The sequence below is a fragment of the Vulpes lagopus genome, chromosome 2, assembly GCF_018345385.1.
Source record: "Vulpes lagopus strain Blue_001 chromosome 2, ASM1834538v1, whole genome shotgun sequence".
Classification (NCBI taxonomy): domain Eukaryota; kingdom Metazoa; phylum Chordata; class Mammalia; order Carnivora; family Canidae; genus Vulpes; species Vulpes lagopus.
In genome coordinates this window covers 97867857-97886537 of record NC_054825.1, presented here as the reverse complement: position 1 = coordinate 97886537, position 18681 = coordinate 97867857, and the positions used below count along the sequence as shown (strand labels likewise).

The 18681-nt window shown below is 45.3% G+C and overlaps 2 protein-coding genes and 1 pseudogene across 2 annotated transcripts in view; 2 read left to right on the top strand and 1 right to left on the bottom strand.

Annotated features, from left to right (window-relative positions):
* PPP1R14C (protein phosphatase 1 regulatory inhibitor subunit 14C) overlaps nt 1-18681 on the bottom strand; it is an 85883-nt gene that overhangs the window by 34095 nt on the left and 33107 nt on the right. The window lies entirely within an intron of this gene.
* Nucleotides 9825-10048, top strand: LOC121486057 (annotated as a pseudogene).
* Nucleotides 16511-17053, top strand: LOC121485341 (small nuclear ribonucleoprotein G-like). The gene has a single exon (XM_041745554.1). It carries the CDS (start codon nt 16511-16513, stop codon nt 16715-16717), a length of 207 nt encoding a protein of 68 aa, XP_041601488.1. The 3' UTR covers nt 16718-17053.

The window sequence follows — 18681 nt, the reverse complement described above, 5'->3', positions numbered from 1 at the left end:
GCCATCTGCGATACCCTCTCCCCGCAGCGCAAGAGCAGACGTGGGACCCCCACGCAGCCACCACAAAGGGACACATGGCAGTGCTGAGTGGCAGAGTCGGGCCCGTGCAGGCAGCAGCTGCAGCCTGGAGCCGGCGACCACGGCTAGGAGTGCACAACAGGCCCGGGCACGGGGGGATGCACTCATGCCACCCACGCAGGCTCCCGAGGCACGGCCGGCCTGTGGCAACACACACACCCTCGAGCACACACACCCTCTCAAATGCGCATGCACACACACACTCACATGCACACTCACGCACAGACACGTACTCACTCATATGCATACACTCTCATATGCACACATGCACATACTTGTACACACTCATGCACACATTGTCACATGTGCATACATTCGCATGCACACACTCTCACATACCCTCTCCCATGCACACACACACTTTCTCACATGTGTGTGTACACACTCATATACCACAAGCACACACACTTCTAACTTGCCAGAAAATTTACACCATTAACTGTGTCAAGTGTGGTGTCAAGTGTATTTATATTTTTAAGAAATACAAATGCTCACTTCTCTCCACAGCAGTGATGGGGGCGGGAGTGCTTGAGCTACAACAGCTTGAAAATGGATTATGGTTTTCCAGCTCTGTGACACACAGCCTAACGGCTCCCTGGAAGTGCCAGAGGCTCACAGTTGTCAGCAGTCTCCATCTCCAATAGAGACGTGAGTGCCCCGGGATTAGAGCCTGTGACCCTGGGACACGAGGCGGTACAGGTGGAACAGTTGGGGCAGGGGTGGGGACCGTCTGTTCCCACAGCCAGCACCTCTGAGCACTCGCCCTGCTGCAAGCACACAGGGGAAATGGGCTTAGGAAGAACCTAAAAAGAACAGAAGTGAGTTGAATCTGAGGGATTCCACGCGTTCCCTATGAAAATATTTACATTCCATGTTTTCACTTTAATGACAATCCCAAAAATTTCTGTAAGCAAGCATATTTATTCTAAGAACCATCTGGATGACCATCCTCTAACCTATAACTCAACTCTGTGTTTACACATTGGCATCAAGCAGAATTACTTTAACTGTCATGGGCTAATGAAGAAAAAGCCAGAGATTCAATACCAAATAGATTTAATACCCATTAGATTTATACCTCAGTGACGTCTGCACACCAGGTGAAGCCAGAAGACATCTCTCACAGGACACGCAGGGACAGGGCTGTGCCTCCTTCCTAACCTTGAAAAGAGTGACATTAGCCATCACACTAAATTCACATGGTGTGCTTGGATTCCATTGGCTGGGTGCTTTATGGCTAATTCGCAATTTCAATTTGATTTTATAATTGGAAGATAAGTGTGAAGAGTTATACTTGGTCTTAAGTGGTACCTATTTAAATATTATAATATTAAATGTTTAAACCAGCCCTGGAAACTGCAAGAAATCTTCTCCACTGAAAAAAGAGCCTAGCCTCCCCTACAATACATCATTGTGGGATTTCAAAACACTGGGGATGAGGAGGAGATCCTAGAAGCAGGATTCAAGAAAGGAAACAGGTCACACATAGGCAATCAGAGAACTGGCACCATCAGGCAAGAGAGCAGTCATTTCAAAATCCTGAGGGGAAACGATTTCCAAACTGGATGCCTCCATGCCCACCAACTGCCAACTAAGAGGCAGAGAAATACCACAGATATTTTAAGACACGTCAGGTTTTACATCTTAATATCTCTCTCTCCCTTTGGGGCACTCCAAGGGGCTGGAATAGGATGGCTTCACAGGGAACCAAAGTGGGGGAAACAAGTGTAGGTCATCCTAGCTCCAACACCCTTGGTGAGTGGTATGATCCCATGCTACTAGTATTTCCCTAGTACCTACTTATTTTAAAATTTAAATAAGCTTCTAGGGTTGAAGCTGGCTCAGAGCCAAAGAGCAATATCTCCCAAACTCTTCCAGAAAGAAAGAAAGAAAGAAAGAAAGAAAGAAAGAAAGAAAGAAAGAACCTAACCAAACTTTATCCTGTAGTGAAGGGATAATTAAGATAATGTCCACAGAGGATGCTATTCTTCTTTTTTTTTTTCAAGATTTTATTTATTTATTTGAGAAAGGGAGAGAGAGAGAAAGAGAGAACATGCAAGAGCACAAGAGCAAGGGGAAGGAGAAGCAGACTCCCCGCTGACCAGGGAGCCCGATGTAGGCTTGATCCTAGGACCCTGAGATCATGACCTGAGCCGAAAACAGACGCTTAACCAACTGAGCCAGCCAGGTGCCCCAGAGGATGCTATTCTTGCCACCCAGAAGACCAAGTCTGTACTTCCCTTTATCCCACACACCCCACAGCTAAAGTTCATTTCTGGAACACTCAGACCAGCTGCCATAGAGAAGGGAAAAACCACAAGACATCCATTGTCACCACTCACATTCACCTAGCACCCCACACAGAGCGCCACCCCTTTCCTCTTGGTCAAGAAAACATGATGTGATATGAGTGAGCAATACTGATGTTATTTTACAAACACCATAAAATGTTTTAATTTGTCAATAGTTCCCTTGCTTGTCTTAGTACTTTTTACTATTATCATTAAGCAAATGACTTGTGACACAGCTTCAAGTCATAGGAGCCCAGGGAAGAACTGCTGGCCTAACAATCAACAATACAAAATGAGTAGCAACTCATAGATAGAAAGATTCACACTGCTGGTCTTGTGAGATTATTCTAGAACCAGGCAGATCTACAGCAAAAGCTAAGAGTACAAGGCAGTTCCATGCAACCTCTATTGACTGAATACCTACTACCCACCAAGCACTTTCTAGATGCCAGAGAGAAAGAACAAATAACTGACAAAAATACCTGTTCTTGGGGCACCGGGGTGGCTCAATGGTTGAGCGTCTGCCTTTGGCTCATGTCATGATCCCAGGGTCCTGGGATTGAGTCCTGTATCAGGCTCCCCATAAGGAGCCTGCTTCTCCCTCTGCCTGTGTCTCTGCTTCTCTCTCTGTGTGTCTCTCAGGAATAAATAAATACAGTCTTTAAAACAGAAAAAAAAAAAAAACCTGTTCTTGTGGAGATCAAACCCCAATAGGGGACAACAGACAATAAACATGTAAGTACCATATACAGCATAGCAAACGGTAATAGACACTTTGAAGAAAAAAGCAGGCACAGGGGAGGGACAGGGAATAGCAAGGCTAAAATTTTACAGAGGATGAGAAAAACAGATGAATAATAGACCTTGAAGAGAGTGACAGAAGCCATGTCGATGTCTGGAGGAAAACATCGAGCGAGAGAAGCAAGTGCCCAGGTATATCAGAGAAGCTACGAGGAGCCAGGGGTCACTGTGGTAGGCTTGGGGTGAGGCCCCCCTAAAGACTGACATGTCCTCTGAGAGAGAAGCTGCTCTGAGTCTGGGCACAGTGGTGATGTGATCTGATTGACCTTTTGAAAAGAATCACCCTGGGCTGTGGGAGGCATGGGCGTGAACAGAGTCCACGTAGGAGGCAGCAGAATTCACCTGGTAAGAGACAACACGGCCTTAGACCAGGCGACAGTAGCACAATATACATTCTCTTCTTATTTGGGTCACAGCTAATCCAGACCTCGAAGAGCAGACTGCACACACGCAGCTCCACGGGTTCCCGAGGCTGGCGGGGCTAGAGCATCCCACCAGGTGTGGGTATCAGGTGCACACCTATTAAGCAGGAGCAGCAGGTGAGTACATTCGTGGGCGGGAGCCACTGGGACACACACTTAGGGACTGAGGGCCAGCATGTGGGTGAGGAGGTGCCCAGGCTGAGAAAGCTAAGGAAAGGAGCTGCGTGGGAAAGCAACCGAACAGCACAGAGCCAAGCCAGGGAGGTGCTTTCTCAGATCTGAACCCCGTTTCCCGTCCTGCCCCCACCCCATGTAAATTGTTCCTCACTGAAGGGCTACTCCATGATTTGGCTGGCCTCTGCCAAATCTCTGTCCTTCCCAAATCCCAACGTGTAGCAATTTATTTTCACAAATGAGTATCTCTGGAGAGAGAAGCATAGCTCTCCAGACATGGATTTTGGGGTTTTTTTTTTTTTTTTTGGTTTTTTTTTTTTTTTTTAAAAGAGGACTCAGAGTCAGGGTAGATGAGTGTTCTGTGTCTTGCCCTTGGTCTCAATAGTTCATGAAACCACGTCTTTCTGTGATAAAAAGGACCCCAGGGAGTTTAGGTGAATAGAGCACAGAACGGGAATCCAGGAATGAAAGTGTCATCTTCCCACATATGCCCCAGGCTGCCCTGCTTCTCAGCACAGATGAGACCCCTTGCTGCACGGAGTTGGAGAGAGACCCAGGTTCAATTGCATTCCTGCCACTTACAACCTATGCGAGCTGGAGCAAGGTCACTCGCGCTCCTAACCCTTGTTTCCCACGCCTGTAAAATGGGGCCAAATACAAAAAGCCAGCACAATGGTGCCTGGGCACATCGCACAAACTGAACGATCAGTAACACAACCTTATATGTGGCTAAGGTTTCTGAGCACGTTTGACCAGCTGATCCTTCTTTTTAAAAATTTAATGTAAATGTCTCTCTCTTTTAGGGCGTCTTAGACTCCTTGTGCCTGAAAATTGCAAGTAAAGACCTAACACATCACCAACTTGTTCAAAACCACAAGGATTAAAGGGAGGGGGGAATATAAGCAAAACCCCCCAGTGGCAGAACTTTTTGGAAACACCAACACTTTGCTCTGCATTTCCGCGTCTGAGCACTAAACATGCGCAGCTGGTCATGAACAACGCCAAAGTGACAAGAAAATCAGAAGCTAGTAACCTAATAAGGTATCTGAATAAGTGAGAGCTAAGGCAGTTCATAGAGATGGCAAGGACAGGCTTCTTAGCCATGGCATAACGGATGTCCCGAAGGTTCTGGTTACACTGAACAGACAGCCACTATCCTCATGCTACCTGGGAGAGAATAAAGGGCTGTTCTGGAAGAGAGGGTTCGTGTCACCCAAGGAGAGCAAGAGCCAATGGGTGCGCAGCCTGTTTCTAAGAAGTCACACTTAGCTGCATCCTGCTTCCCATCCATTCAGTAATACGGCCGAGACTGTCTTCTAATAGAAGATGATCAATACCCACCTTTTTAGAAAAACTGCTTCAGGGCCAAGCAGAACTCTCTAGGCTGGAAACACTCAGACCCAGGGTGTCACAAACACAAGTGCCTGTGACAGCTCAGTCCTTTTTTATTATTATTATTATTTATTTGAGAGCAAGAAGGAGAGAGAGAGCACAAGCAAGGGGAGGGACAGAGGGGGAGGGAAAAGCAGGCTCCCCACTGAGCAGGGAGCCTGATGCAGGGCTCAATCCCAGAACCCTGGGATCATGACCTGAGCCAAAGGCAGACGTTTAACCGATGAGCCATGCAGATGCCCAACAGCTCAGTTCTTAGAAGAAAGTCTTCCCACACGATCAAACCCATTACCACACTGCTCGCGACTGAATCATTCTAATGGGAATCCGGGTGACCAGAGCATTGAATTTCCAGAACACAGAATACTGAATGTGGACATTTGCCCACCTCCCACCTTGGGAAAGCTCCTAAATCTGCAATGGTTAAATGTGTTCAGGGTTGACAGGTAGGCAGAAGACTGAGATGAGGCGGAACCACCATTAGGAAGAGATGCCAGGTACTGAAAAGAAGGTGTGATTCCCATATGGAGCCTGCCAGGTGCAGACCAGCAGATGCGGTTCAACTATTGTTGAAATAGTTCTCAAGCCACCAAAAGACATGGAGGAACGTATTGCTAAGTGAAGTAAGCCAGTCTAAAAAGGCTACACGGCATACGATTCCAACTATATGACGTTCTGGAAAAGGCAAAACTATAGAGACAGTGGAAAGATCAGTGGTTGCCAAAGGCTTGGGGCAAAGGAGGGATGAACAGGTGACGCACAGGGCACTTCAGGGCAGTGAGATTGTATGACATTGTAATGGTGGATAAATGTCATTACTGTCAAGTCCCATAGGAGGTACAACACAAAGAGTGAACCCTAATGAAAACTCTGGAGTCTGGCTAATAAAGAGCTACCAATATTGGTTCATCAGTTTTAAGAAATGCACCAGAGTAATACTAGCTTTAACAACAGAGGGCGTCTGGGTGGCTCAATTAGTTAGGCATCTGCCTTCAGCTCAGGTCATGATCCCTGATGGACCTGAGGGTCCTGGGATCGAGCCCCACATGGAGCTCTCTGCTCAGCGGGGAGTCTGCTTCTCCCTTGTCCCCTTCTCCTGCTCTCTCTCTCTCATAAAGAAATTAAAAAAAAAAAATTAACAACAGGTGAAGCAGGGGAAGGGGAGGGGATGCCAAGAGGGTGTATGGGGATAATTTCCACTCAGGTACCTTCTAGGGTACAGTGAGAGCTCCAGGCCACCCAACAGGACATTCTGCCTGAGGAGGAGAACTTGCCAGAAGTTCCTTTCATTACCTCCCTCACACAGGAGTGGAGGGAGGGGAGAGAGGAGCTCTTGGTCCAAGGGCCACACTGGGATCAGAGGGCAGGTCCCTGGGCACCTGGGCCTCACTGCCTTCGGTCAAAGTCCAGTCTCAGAAAGAAAGGACAGCCCCCTTCCCCCCCAAAAAAGTGACTTAACCAGCGCTTCTGTGTGACATGAACAGACCAAAAGGAGCACTGCTTCGTAAGCAATTCTCATGATCACTTCCATGTAATGAGTGCTACTCTGCATAGGCAACATCACCATTCCAGGAAGCGTGGCCCCTGACCCCTCCTCCCTCTCTCCCCCTCATCTAATCCATCATCAAATCTATCAATTCTCTGGCTTAAATGGCTCCTGAATCTGTGTTTTTACCTCTTCCACTATCCCCAAATCTACGTTAAGTCATCTCTTGCCTAAATTATTACAGTTCTCTCCCAACTGCTGCCACATATCCATTCTCATCCTTTCCTCTGTCCAATCTCCACTGAGTAGCCAGGGTAGCAAATTTAAGAACACTGAAAACCTGCTGAGAACCTTTCAGTGATTTCCTATCAGTCTTAAAAACCAAAATTTCTAGCACGGCCTATGAGCTGTGCTGGACGCCAGCACCCCCTGACCCGTCCCCAATCTCTCAACATGCTACCCATGTAGGCCTCCATAGAGCCTTTGCACATGCATGTGTGGCATGCTCTTATTATCTGAAGTCAGCATCACTTTCTAAGGGAAAAAATCCTTGGTCTCACTTGTTCAAGGTCAACCTCCCAACCCCTGAAACTGTATGCCTAATACCACGTGCTTCTCTGTTGCATGTACCACACAGGTAAAAATTTACATTTGTTGGTGTCTGTCCCTAATCTGTAAGTCCATAGGGCAGTGCCTTTGCACAGTGCCCAGTAAACCTTTGATAATCATTCTTTGAATTCAGGAATGAACAATTCACTGAGTTAGGTATTATCCTCACCACTATTTCACAGAAATGTGTGAGTATCTTGACTTGGGGGCTGAGGGCTTTGTTTCAAACTCAGACAACCTGACCCCAATATGTACAGCCTTGTGCCAACACATGTGCCATGCCTTTCAGAATGTAGCAGTGCTGAGCAAAAGATTTGTCCCTGCTGATTTCAGTGACTTTGGGAGTAGCAAGATAATGGCAGAGGCCTTTCAGTGGTGCTGGGCGGTAGCCAGAGAGTCCTCGAGACACTGCTACACAGTCAAGGCTTCCAGCACCCCAGCCCATCAGAAATAGCCAAGGCACTCACCAACCTGGAATCCAGGAGGTGATTCCAAGTTTCCATGGAACACGCCCTTTGTGAAATACACATGAATGGACTCAGGGTTTTAGGGCCAGTTTGGGAATGACTATCCATTTGCAGAGGACATGCTAAACCCCAGATGGAGGCCTGAGCCTCACCTGTTACAAACATGGTGGAGACGGTTTATGTAAATACTGTTGTTCTCTGCGCCTGTCCCAGAGAAGCCCATATCCACACCTGCAGATATGATCCAAAGGGACAGGCCACCAGGGTCTGGGCAAAGGACCAGTGTCTGTACTAGTCTACACTACCTGCTAGTCCACAGTGGGAAAGGAGTGCTCCCAAGACTGGAAACAGGAACCGGACAGATCTACCCTGGGGCGCCAAGGATAAACCTTAAGTCTTGGGCAGGAAGGATTCAAGATTATAGTAGAGGGAAAAAAGGCCAATTGCTCCACAGAAGCAAGTAATTAGGATCCTGACATCTTGAGAAATGGCTGTGATATATTGCCAGTCTCCTGAGGCTAAAAGAGAGTTTATTTAAGATCTGGTACTTTGGAAACTTAACTGATTTTTAATTGTAGGTCTAGTAATTTTTTTTTTTTTTTTGTTACTGCTCTCCTATAAAAGGACTCAATTTTTTAAATGTCAACTGGCTTCAACCATGACACTGAATACTCTGGGTGTACCTGAAGAGAATGTTAAAGTGTCCCCCACGGGACTCAATGGGGTAGCACAAAAGAAATCAAAGGTGTGGAAAATTCTAGGTGTGTGATCAAAGCAGCAGGAATGAGTCAGAGTTCCTTCTTCGACTGTTGACTCCCCACTTGAAGGGCCTACTTCCAAAGCACTCTGCAGCTAGAAGCAGGAAGTTTTCTTTCTCAAGCCATGACTCACAGAACACCTGCCTCAGGAGTCCCTGTGCAGCCCAGTGAACATGCAGATCCCTGGGCAGCCCCAGAGCCACTGGACCCCAACGTGGGAGGAGGAACTCCGAGTGTACACAAGTGACAAGAGCCACAGAGGATGCACAAACCAATAAGTTTGCAAACCACTGCTTCGGAAGGTTCTGAGTGTCTTGCAGAAAGGGAAGACATTCCGTGACAGCAAGTGAAAACAGGAAGGAGGAGTCACTATTCCTCACATATGGTCACTGATTTCTACTCCTCATTTAGAACCTTCATTCTACATTATGGGCTGGGTGCTGAGGGTTCCAGCATCAACAAGACATTTGACCGCCCCCCCCTCACAGTTCGGGGAGCAAGACAGAGGCAAATGGTGGAACCCTGCCCGGCTGTGGAAGCACAGCTCAGTCACACAAGTGAGAACCGGCTGTCTCATCCTAAGTCAGAGCCACAAGAGGATGGATCCCTGCCCCCAGGCCACTGTTGCTCAATCACTGCTCATCTCTGCTTCTCCTAGACCCTCTGTGAACAGATGGCACTGCTGGGCTCACCTGAGTGCTCCTTGGCTCCTGCTGGGGCCTCCATTTTGAAAAGGACTCAAAAGACCCATCTTTCTCTGCGCTTGTAATTGCCCAGGTCTTACACACAGGATGAGACGAGGTCTCACAGAAGCAAGGAGGAGAAACAAAGTTCTGGCACAGGACCGAGCCCTTCACACACCTCTCACCAAGGAGCAGCCCTCCTCTCCCTGCAGAGGGCGGGTTTCTGGCATCCTGTAGCCAGAGCACATGCAAAACCCGAGAGCCAGTCCTCCTCCTCCTAGCCTGTAGCAACAGGGAGACAGATGTCATAACCAGATTGTTTCTACACTGGAAAGCAATGCTTCAACTACTTGGATACCCACCACCAGACATCCCATAACAGTCTGGAAATCAGCAATTTGCCAATCCTATAAAACAATCCTTTAACTCTAGGGCCACCTGCATCCATCTCCCTAATCTCCCAGATTCCAGGCAAGCAGCCAACACTCAATACAATTCAAACACTTACTGCCTTCTACACACCAGCCAAGTGCCCTCTGGAGCCAGAGATCCACTGGTGTGGATCTCCTGGGAGTGACCGCCAATGCAAGGAGGCACACGGCATCACTTCCTAGATAAACACCAGGAGCTAGAAGGTCAGTCTTCACCTGAATTGGATCTGTAAGCTTTGCGCAGTGGCAGTATCATAGCCAATGAGGTTTATCCGAGGCGCAGTTATTGCTAATTGAATTGGATCTGTAGCAAGTCCTGCTTGAATTCAACAGGCCAGAACTGAGCCTATGGCTCTCCTGACTTTTTCCACCCCCTGCAAAATACCCCCTATCCTTTCCCTCTCTGAGATCTGAGGAAAGCAAGTCCAGGAGGTAATCCTTGCAAACACTGGAGTGAGATTTGAGCCCCCCCCCCCCCCCCCCCCCCAAGGTTATGTACCCGGGAACTAAAAGGGTGAAGCAGGTGAAGCCAGTGGCAGGTGTTCGAGCCTCAGATTGTGGTGGGTGGGAGGTTATGTTTATGGGGGCAGGGAGGAAAAAAAAGAGAGCATCCAGACCTTCCTTGTGCCTAGAAATTCTCATTGTCTTCCAAGATGCTCTCAGCCCTGATTAAGACAGAGTTTCACCTTTGATTTCAGGCAAGTAGCAGAAAATATAACTCCAAAAACGCCGATTCTGGTATTCTGATTCAATCTCAAAGTAAGCTTCAGCTAGGAAGACGGCAAATTGTTACCTCATCTACATCTGTCACTTTTGCTACTGGAATAGACACTCATTTTAGAACACAAGTAACGGCAGATGCACAGAAAGGGATGCCATGCTTTATTTTTAATTTCTACAAGCCAACTGATTGAACTACAGATCTATTTTTTAAAGGAAAAAAACGGTGGCCAATAACAAAGGTGCAAATGCCTTATACCAATCTACATTTTTATTCCCAGAAAGAGGTGTTACGTGGTCAAGTATGTCCCAAAATCTTATTTAATTTTTTCCGGGCAGGGAACAATTTGGATTAAAGATGACATACTCAAACAAAAAAATAAAAATAAAAAACAAAAGAATCCTTGGAACAGAAATTAAGACTCAAGAATCTGATGCCCGGCTCCCCTGCTAACTTTTGACATAAATGAGAGAGGAAAACAGAATGGCTCACACCTAGTGGGCATTCCATAATTGTCCGTTGAGTGACCGACTGCATGATTTATTCTGAGCCCCAATGGCTCATTGCACTAGCAAGCTAATTCGATTGTTATAAAGGCAAGCAGGGTTGACGATTTATGACTGCCCTGTTACCCCAAATGACCATAAATCTTTGCCAACCTCTAGGCTGTTCCAAGCAGCCCAGTTAGTAGTTCAGCAGCCATGATAACAATATATTGTGATGATTCCCTTCTGAAGGCTTTGGTGGTACTCTTATTTAGAAAGTGAATGTCTACCACGACTACAGTCCTCAGCCTCCATACCATACAACAGGAGAATCTCATTTCTCTACTCACAGAGACAGGTCCTGCAGCCCAGACAGGGCCTAGGCTGAAGGATCTCAAGCCTTCTATCCTCAGTATCCAGTGCACAACAGGGGATGGGCTGAAGGTCATTTGGGATGACCACTGCCCATGACCTGATACTGCATTAGTACCTGGATCTCCTGTCCTCTGGCCTCCCACAGCTCTGCAGTCATTAGCACATTAAATTTCATCATGATCACTAGCCCAGTATAACCCATCAAGGTGTGTATCTGTTGTCTCTGCTAGCAAACGAAAAGCTCCTTGAGGGCAGGGACCATGTTCTGTTTATTTTGTAAGCCTTATGTGTATCCAGCCCACATGCATGTGCAGTGAATTTTTATTGAGTGAATAAACTGAAGTTCTCACCAAAATAAAATACTTAGGCCTAGAACTACCTTTAGACACATTTTCTATAATACTGAGGTTAAGAATAAGAGGAACTCATATAAATGCATGAATACTTAATTTCCTCTTGAAATTGACCTAGAATTGGAGATAAAGTGGTCATGTAGGTTTATGTAAGACAGGCTATAAATAGCAACTGCTCTAGGTGTATAAGTAAAGAAAATGCAGAGGGAAAGTAGACACATATTCTTTTTATAACTCTTGCCTTCATCGATCGAGAGACGAGACAGACAGCCTCTTGGATCAATTATTATATTTATGAAATGGCTGTCTCACCTTTAAATTTCTTGTCAATAATTATATTCAATGTGTATTAGTACTTAAATGAGTAGACTTTCCTCTTCACTTGCCAAAGAATAGCAAATATCTACCACCAAGTAATTTTTTTAATTTATATTTTTTATTGAACTGTAGTCAACTTGACATACAATATTGTATTAGTTTCAGGTGTACAACACGGTGACTCAACATTTATATACATTACAAAGTGATCACCATGGTAAATGTTGCTACCATCTGTCACCATACAAAGTTGCCACATATTACTAACTATATTCCTATATGCTATACATTGTATCCCTGCATGTTATTTATATATTTTATAACTGGAAGTTTGTACCTTTTGCTCCCCTTTACCTATTTTACCCATATCCCCCCTCCCTATCCCTACCTTGCTCTAGCAACCACTGCACTGTTCTCTGTATCTATGAGTCTCTTTTGTTTCATTATTATCCATTTATTGTGTTTTTCAGATTCTACATATAAATGAAATCCCAGGGTATTTGTCTTTCTCTGACTTATTTCACTTAGCATAATACTCTCTGGGTCCATGGCAAATGGCAAAATTTCATTCTTTTTGTGGTTGAGTAATATTCCGTATAAATACCACATCTTCTTCATCCATTCAACTACCAATGGACACAGGTTGTTGCCATATCTTGGCTATTATAATCAGGGTGCAATGTACATAGGGGTCGGAGGGCTAATCCCTGAGGCTACCTCTGGGTAAATTTAAAAGTGTGAGAACCAGCAAAGGGCCTGGAAAAAGTTTGGTGGCTGGAAAGCCAGAAGAAGAACTTGCCTTAAGGAGGAGGGAATGAGATAGATCCACCGCACCAAACCCTGAAAGTAAGACAAGGACCAAGCCTAGGGCATTGGATTGAACAACATGGAAGTCATGGTTACCTAACAAAGCAGCTTCGGAGCAGTGCTGGGATGGAAACCAGAGTCAGTTCAAGATATAATGGGAGACTGGGACTGGGTTTGGTGTTTAAGAATGCAGTCATCCCACCTACCATCTACAGTTTCAAAAACCTGTGGTCACCTGCAGTCTAGAAGCAGATGACCCTCCTTCTGACCAAGCAGCAGAAAGTTAAGAGCAGCCTAACACTATGTCACAACATCTACGTCACTCGCCTCCCCTCATCTCATCACGCAGGCATCATATCAATTCACACATCACCAGAAGCAGGGTGAGTGCAGTGCAATAAGATATGGTGAGAAAGAGAGAGACAGAGAGACCACCTCCACAGAACTTTTATCACAGTATATTGTTGTAACTGTTCTGTCTCATTATTAGTTCTTGTTGCGAACCTTTATCATGCCTAACGTATGAATCAAACTTTACCACAAGTAGGTATGCATAGTGGAAAAAGACTGTATGTGCAGGGCTTGGTATTGTGCACAACTGCAGGCAGCCACGACAGGTCTTGGAATGTACCCCTTGCAAAAGAGGGGGGCTGCTGTGTCAAAAACGTTCTCAAGGTGTTTTGAAGAAAAGAGAAGGGTTGCTCACTGGAGGAAGTGCAGTCAAGAAAGAATTTTCTTCGTTTTTTTTTAAGGATGAAAAAATAATGGCATGTTTATGCTTTGCAGGGAGTGACAGATGCAGGAAAGTGAGGAGAAATTACCAGAACACTATCCCTGAGTAGGCAAGAAGGGCGGAGTCCACTGCAGAAGTGAAGGTGCCTTTCCTGGGCTGCAGGCAGCTCATCTACAGCACCAGGAGGTGAGCAATGTGTGTGGAGCCTCCAATCGTCCCTATTTTCTCAATGGGAAACAGACTTTAAGCCAAACACACCAGGGGTGTGGCCCCAGCTCTGCCAATCACAAGCTGTGTGACCTGAAGCTCTCTGCACCTCTATGTCCTCATCCCTAAAATGGGAATAAATAACAATAGGACTTTCCTTGCTGGGCTGTCCCAAGGATTAAACAGTGTGTCCTTTGCCTAACACAGTGTCCACCCTCTAGTAAATGCTTCACAAACGAGAGCTACAATAAGTCTGAGGAAGCCAACAGCTGGCCCTGGCCAGAAAACAGATCAGTCTTTGTCCAAATTCCTTATCATACCTGAGCAATGCCTTTGTCTACAGAGCTCAAAATATAGGTTTTATTATGCAGCTGTTCAGGGCTCCTGGCCTCTGTCCAGATGACTGCTTAGTAACCACCTGATCTACACCCTCTAAGAATCAGTAAATCAGTCCCAGAGCAGCAACTATTATGTCTATTGATTAATAATAAAAAAGACAAAGTCTTGAACCACGAATCAGCTATGAACGAGTGACTTAGAGCCAATGTGTTTATTTTAAGAAAACTGTATAAAACACAAATTATCACCAAGTATGATCCTAGGTCTCGTCAAGAAGTACCAAATTGGGTAAGATGGTCCTCTCCTTTTCAAAATAATAATAGTTCATATTACTACCACTGTAGCAGGCACTGTGCCAATAACTCTTACAATCGAGAGTTTAATTATTTCTCATCTCGACGCTTGTAGCAGGTGTTATTATTACAAATGAGGACATGAAGACTTTGGGAGGTTATAGGATTTGTCCTGGGTCAGGCAGCTTGACCTAAAGGTGGTTTGAACCAAACTATCTTTCTTCCCTCTTTAACCTGAAAGCAAAATGGGTAACTAAGATTCAGCTAAGAGCCCTGCTAAACAGTGACCCTGGGGATCCCTGGGTGGCTCAGCGGTTTGGTGCCTGCCTTCGGCCCAGGGCATGATCCTGGAGTCCCGGGATCGAGTCCCACATCAGGATCCCTGCCTGTGTCTCTGCCTGTGTCTCTGCCTCTCTCTCTCTCTGTGTCTCTCATGAATAAATAAATAAAATCTTAAAAAACAAACAGTGACCTTCTTGGCCTTCACCTTCCTGTGGCTTCCTGGAGGTGTTCTGGTAGGAGGGGAGGAAGTAGGGGACTGGAATCCAGAACAGATCTCTGTGATTCAATTCAATGAACTAGGATGAACCGGGGCAGGGGTAGGGGGCCGGTGCGGAGATGGGGTGGGCACTGTAAGATTCAGTAGAGAACCAGCCAGAATTAAGATTCCAAGCTTTTGTTGCTGATGTAAAGGTGTCTGTGGCTTTCAAACTCTTTCCAGAGGTATGTGGGGAAAATAAAGTATTCAATATTGGTCTGAAGAAAGGTATTAAGGGTTCCAAATAGGAGGGGCCCAGAATGTGAAGTCAGAAAATGTTCCCACTGAAAGAGAAGCTAAAACAATCAATATCAACCTGATGAGCTTAGCCACCACCAGAAAAGCCCTCTGACATACAAGATGGTTTGGTAATATATTGCAGATGAGACTTGGGTATTTTCCTAATCCTCCATGAGAAGACTCAAACTGGTGCCAAATTTAATCAGGGACACTCAGGTATCTTCCTTATCCAATCAAGAGACCAGAGTCCCCCCTCAAATCCAATAACCATGACCATGAAAAACGGGATGAGGATGTCAATTAAGTCATCAAAGAACACAGCAAATCTTCTCTATCACATTATGACCACTATCTGAGTGGGCACTGTGTCAACAGAAAGAAATATAGGGCAATAGGGAGTGAATGCAAAACACTTTAAATGTATCGCTCTTCATCTGGCACTTTTGGGGGAAACGGATTGCACAGGCCCTCAAGGATTGATTTCAGTTATATCCAGAAAAACTAACTCAAAGAAGTGGGAATTTTGTGAGCGAACAAAGGGTAATTAAAATATCCTGTAAGGAGGTGGCTCCCTTTGCTCTGTTCACCACCAGTCAAGCTTCTGATCTCCATTCTTGTCTCTCGGTTACACTGCTCACCAGGACAGCATGCCCCCAGCAAAGGACCACTGTTGCCTCCCTGCTAGACATCACACCCATCCGCTGGCAGGTCCTGTCAATCCTACCTCCAAAGAGCACTGCATGGCCCACCTCACCCCATCCCCATCGCAAACACCTTGGTCCAGACCACATGACCCCCTCCCACCTCCTAACTCTCTTGACCTTTGGTACTGCCAGCTCAGCTTCCCATTCCCCACACAGCAGCCACACAGGCCGTTTCAAAATTCTAATCTGCCTTCAATCATTCAGGAACAAAATTTACAGGTTTCAGAAGGTGCTGTATACACATTTGTCTGACCATCTGATAAGCTATTACCAAATTTGAATAAATAGATTATCTCACCATAAAACCAACAAAACCAAAAGTTGATTAATCTGTTCTAAATTAGGAACCCTTAATGCTTTAAGTCCATACATACAAAGTTAAATTCTGACAACAAATTGTAGCAATCACCTAATGAAACAAATAAGCCCCCATAATAAACAGATCTCTCTCTCTCTCTCTCTCTCTCTTTCTCTCTCTCTCTCCCCCCTGTAACTGAATCTGCGTTAGAGTATAATATTCTACTTTAGTTTTCTCACATTGCTAAGTTGTCTGTGTGAGTGAAAAAACACTGGAGATGATCAGATTTAAATGTGGTTATTCAGTGTAAAATATAACTTGAAGTTTAAGACAGAAATACTGCAAAGAGTAATTAGTTGTGGAAATGTAAATCATACCATGAAGAAAGGCATGTAAAAAATAATGAACAAATCAAGCATAAGTTAAATTTTAAAATTCAAGGCATTTTGTTTTGAGGCATCTTTGAGCTCGCCAAGCAGACACTTTAAGCAAAACTACTCTACTGAGATGAAAGAATTTATGGGCAACAAGTTATGGTCACAATTAAATTGTGGCAGACACGGCCAAGGAATGCTGAAGGGATCTGGTCCCTTTATGAATCTTTTGATGGATGAACGCGTGGGTATGGCAACCAGTAGGCAGCAGAACAATGTGGGAATGATGGTAATGGGAGGAAGCAGTACCGCTATCATAGAAGCCTTGGCTCGAGCATAAACAATGGTTGTGTTCACAAGCAGTATCAACTGTTTCTGCACGTCCCCCTCCACAGCACCTGTTTTGCTAGGGTATAAAAATCAGGTTGTGCACATTTTCATTTTGAACTCTTTTGTTAAATAAGCTTTTGTAATAGTAAAAAAAATAAAATAAAATAAAATAAAATCCAAATCTGATCACCTCATTCCTCTGCTTCAATGCTTTCTAACTAAGCTTAAAATTCTGACTCCCTGAATTAACCCACAAAGTTCTCCAAGTCTCCAGCTTCTGCTGCCATATGACCTATAATGGTTTCCCATCCCTGGCCCTCCTCTTTACCCCAGGCTAGCTGATTTCTCAGCTTTCTAGAATCTTCTGGAGGGGGCCCTTCCCTGCTCCCTATTTCTCTTCCTTATTCTCTGGAGCACTTCCCTTTTCTTTTCTTTCTCTCAAACCACCATCATTTTGTTTATTAGCCACCCTACCATATAACCATAGAACCCCAGCTCCTAGCTCAGTGCTAAGCACAGAGGGGCCAGTCCCCCAGTGGCTTATTTATGCCTTCTACGATGATTACTGAAGCACGAGCTTATCCACACAATGACAGCCTACATAAGAGTCAGGATTAAAGGCCATATAAACTCCGAACACACAAAAGGTCTCAGCAAAAGCCCCATAAAATAATCAAGTTAACTGAGGGACTTTTCATGTAAATCACTCCCCTTGGGGGCCCACCTCTAAATTACTTAGGACATTTTCTTTTCAGACAGATAGTTATTTCCTTCAAAGTGGATGAGTTAATTGTTCCTGAGAGCTTTGGTAGACCATGATGAAGGAAATCTCCATTTGTTAAGCTCCCTGGGATTAATGTCTTTTCCCCCTGACTAAATAAAATAATTATTTTAAATGAGGATGGAGATGTGGCATGGAACAATTCTTTTGAAAAGCAACAGTAATAATTAGGCAATACTTCCTTTACCAGCAAAAATCACTCTCTGGCCACAAGTACTCTAGCGGCCCCTTCCAGATACACGGTAAGTCTGTTTTGCTTCTCCCTCTAAAGTTAGATGTGGAGTAAGATTTGCCTTGGCCAATGAACTAGAAGGTAGGAGTGATGTGTGTGCTTTCTGGTGGAAGCTTTTGGAACCATTGGGTACCTCTCAGGGCCCCTGCCCTGCCTTGCTATAGGAGCATGTTTCCAGATGGACTCTCATGGGTCTGGGACCCTGACTGACAGTGAGGAGCAGAACCCCCACACCAGTCAACACTGCATACACAGCTTGAATGGGAAATCAGATGTTATTATTTTTAGCTGTTGAAATTTTGGGTCGCTCCTGACTACAAGACAACCTAGCCTATATTGACCAACACAGTGAGCTGACTTGTCATTGATTGCCAGGATAATAAATGATCATTAGATCCCTATCATAGACAGGAAGCTGCAGAACCACCATGCAACAGCAGCCTTACACAGTGGAACCTGGAATCCCCAGGAGGGGACTAGGCTAGAACCTCAACATCTTCCAATCAACAGGTACTTATTGGTATGCATTATCCATCAGTGCACTAAGTGTGAGGGATACAGTGAACTGTTGCTAGAAAATGTCTATGGGTGCTGTGAGGTGGGTCCCCCCAGCAAGCTGAACAAAATCAGGAAAGCAATGAGGTGGCTGGCAAGGCCAAGAGTACAGGATTGGTGGCCTGGGCCTCCGGAGGAGCAGCTGTGAATGTGTACGAGGACAGTGTGGGTGACTCAGAGATCAGAACTATCGCAGGCACTTTCCTAAGTGCTCCCATGCAGTCACTCCCTGCATCCCCCCCCCCCCCCAGAGCTCCATGTGACAGGTGGCACCACTACTGTCATTTCCTAGGCAAGGAAAGTGACACAGAAAGAAGTTAAATTAAAAAAATAAATAAATAAGCCAAATAAATATCCCAACTAACCCAAGAGGTAGGGAAGTGAAGAACACATATGTTGGAAATTA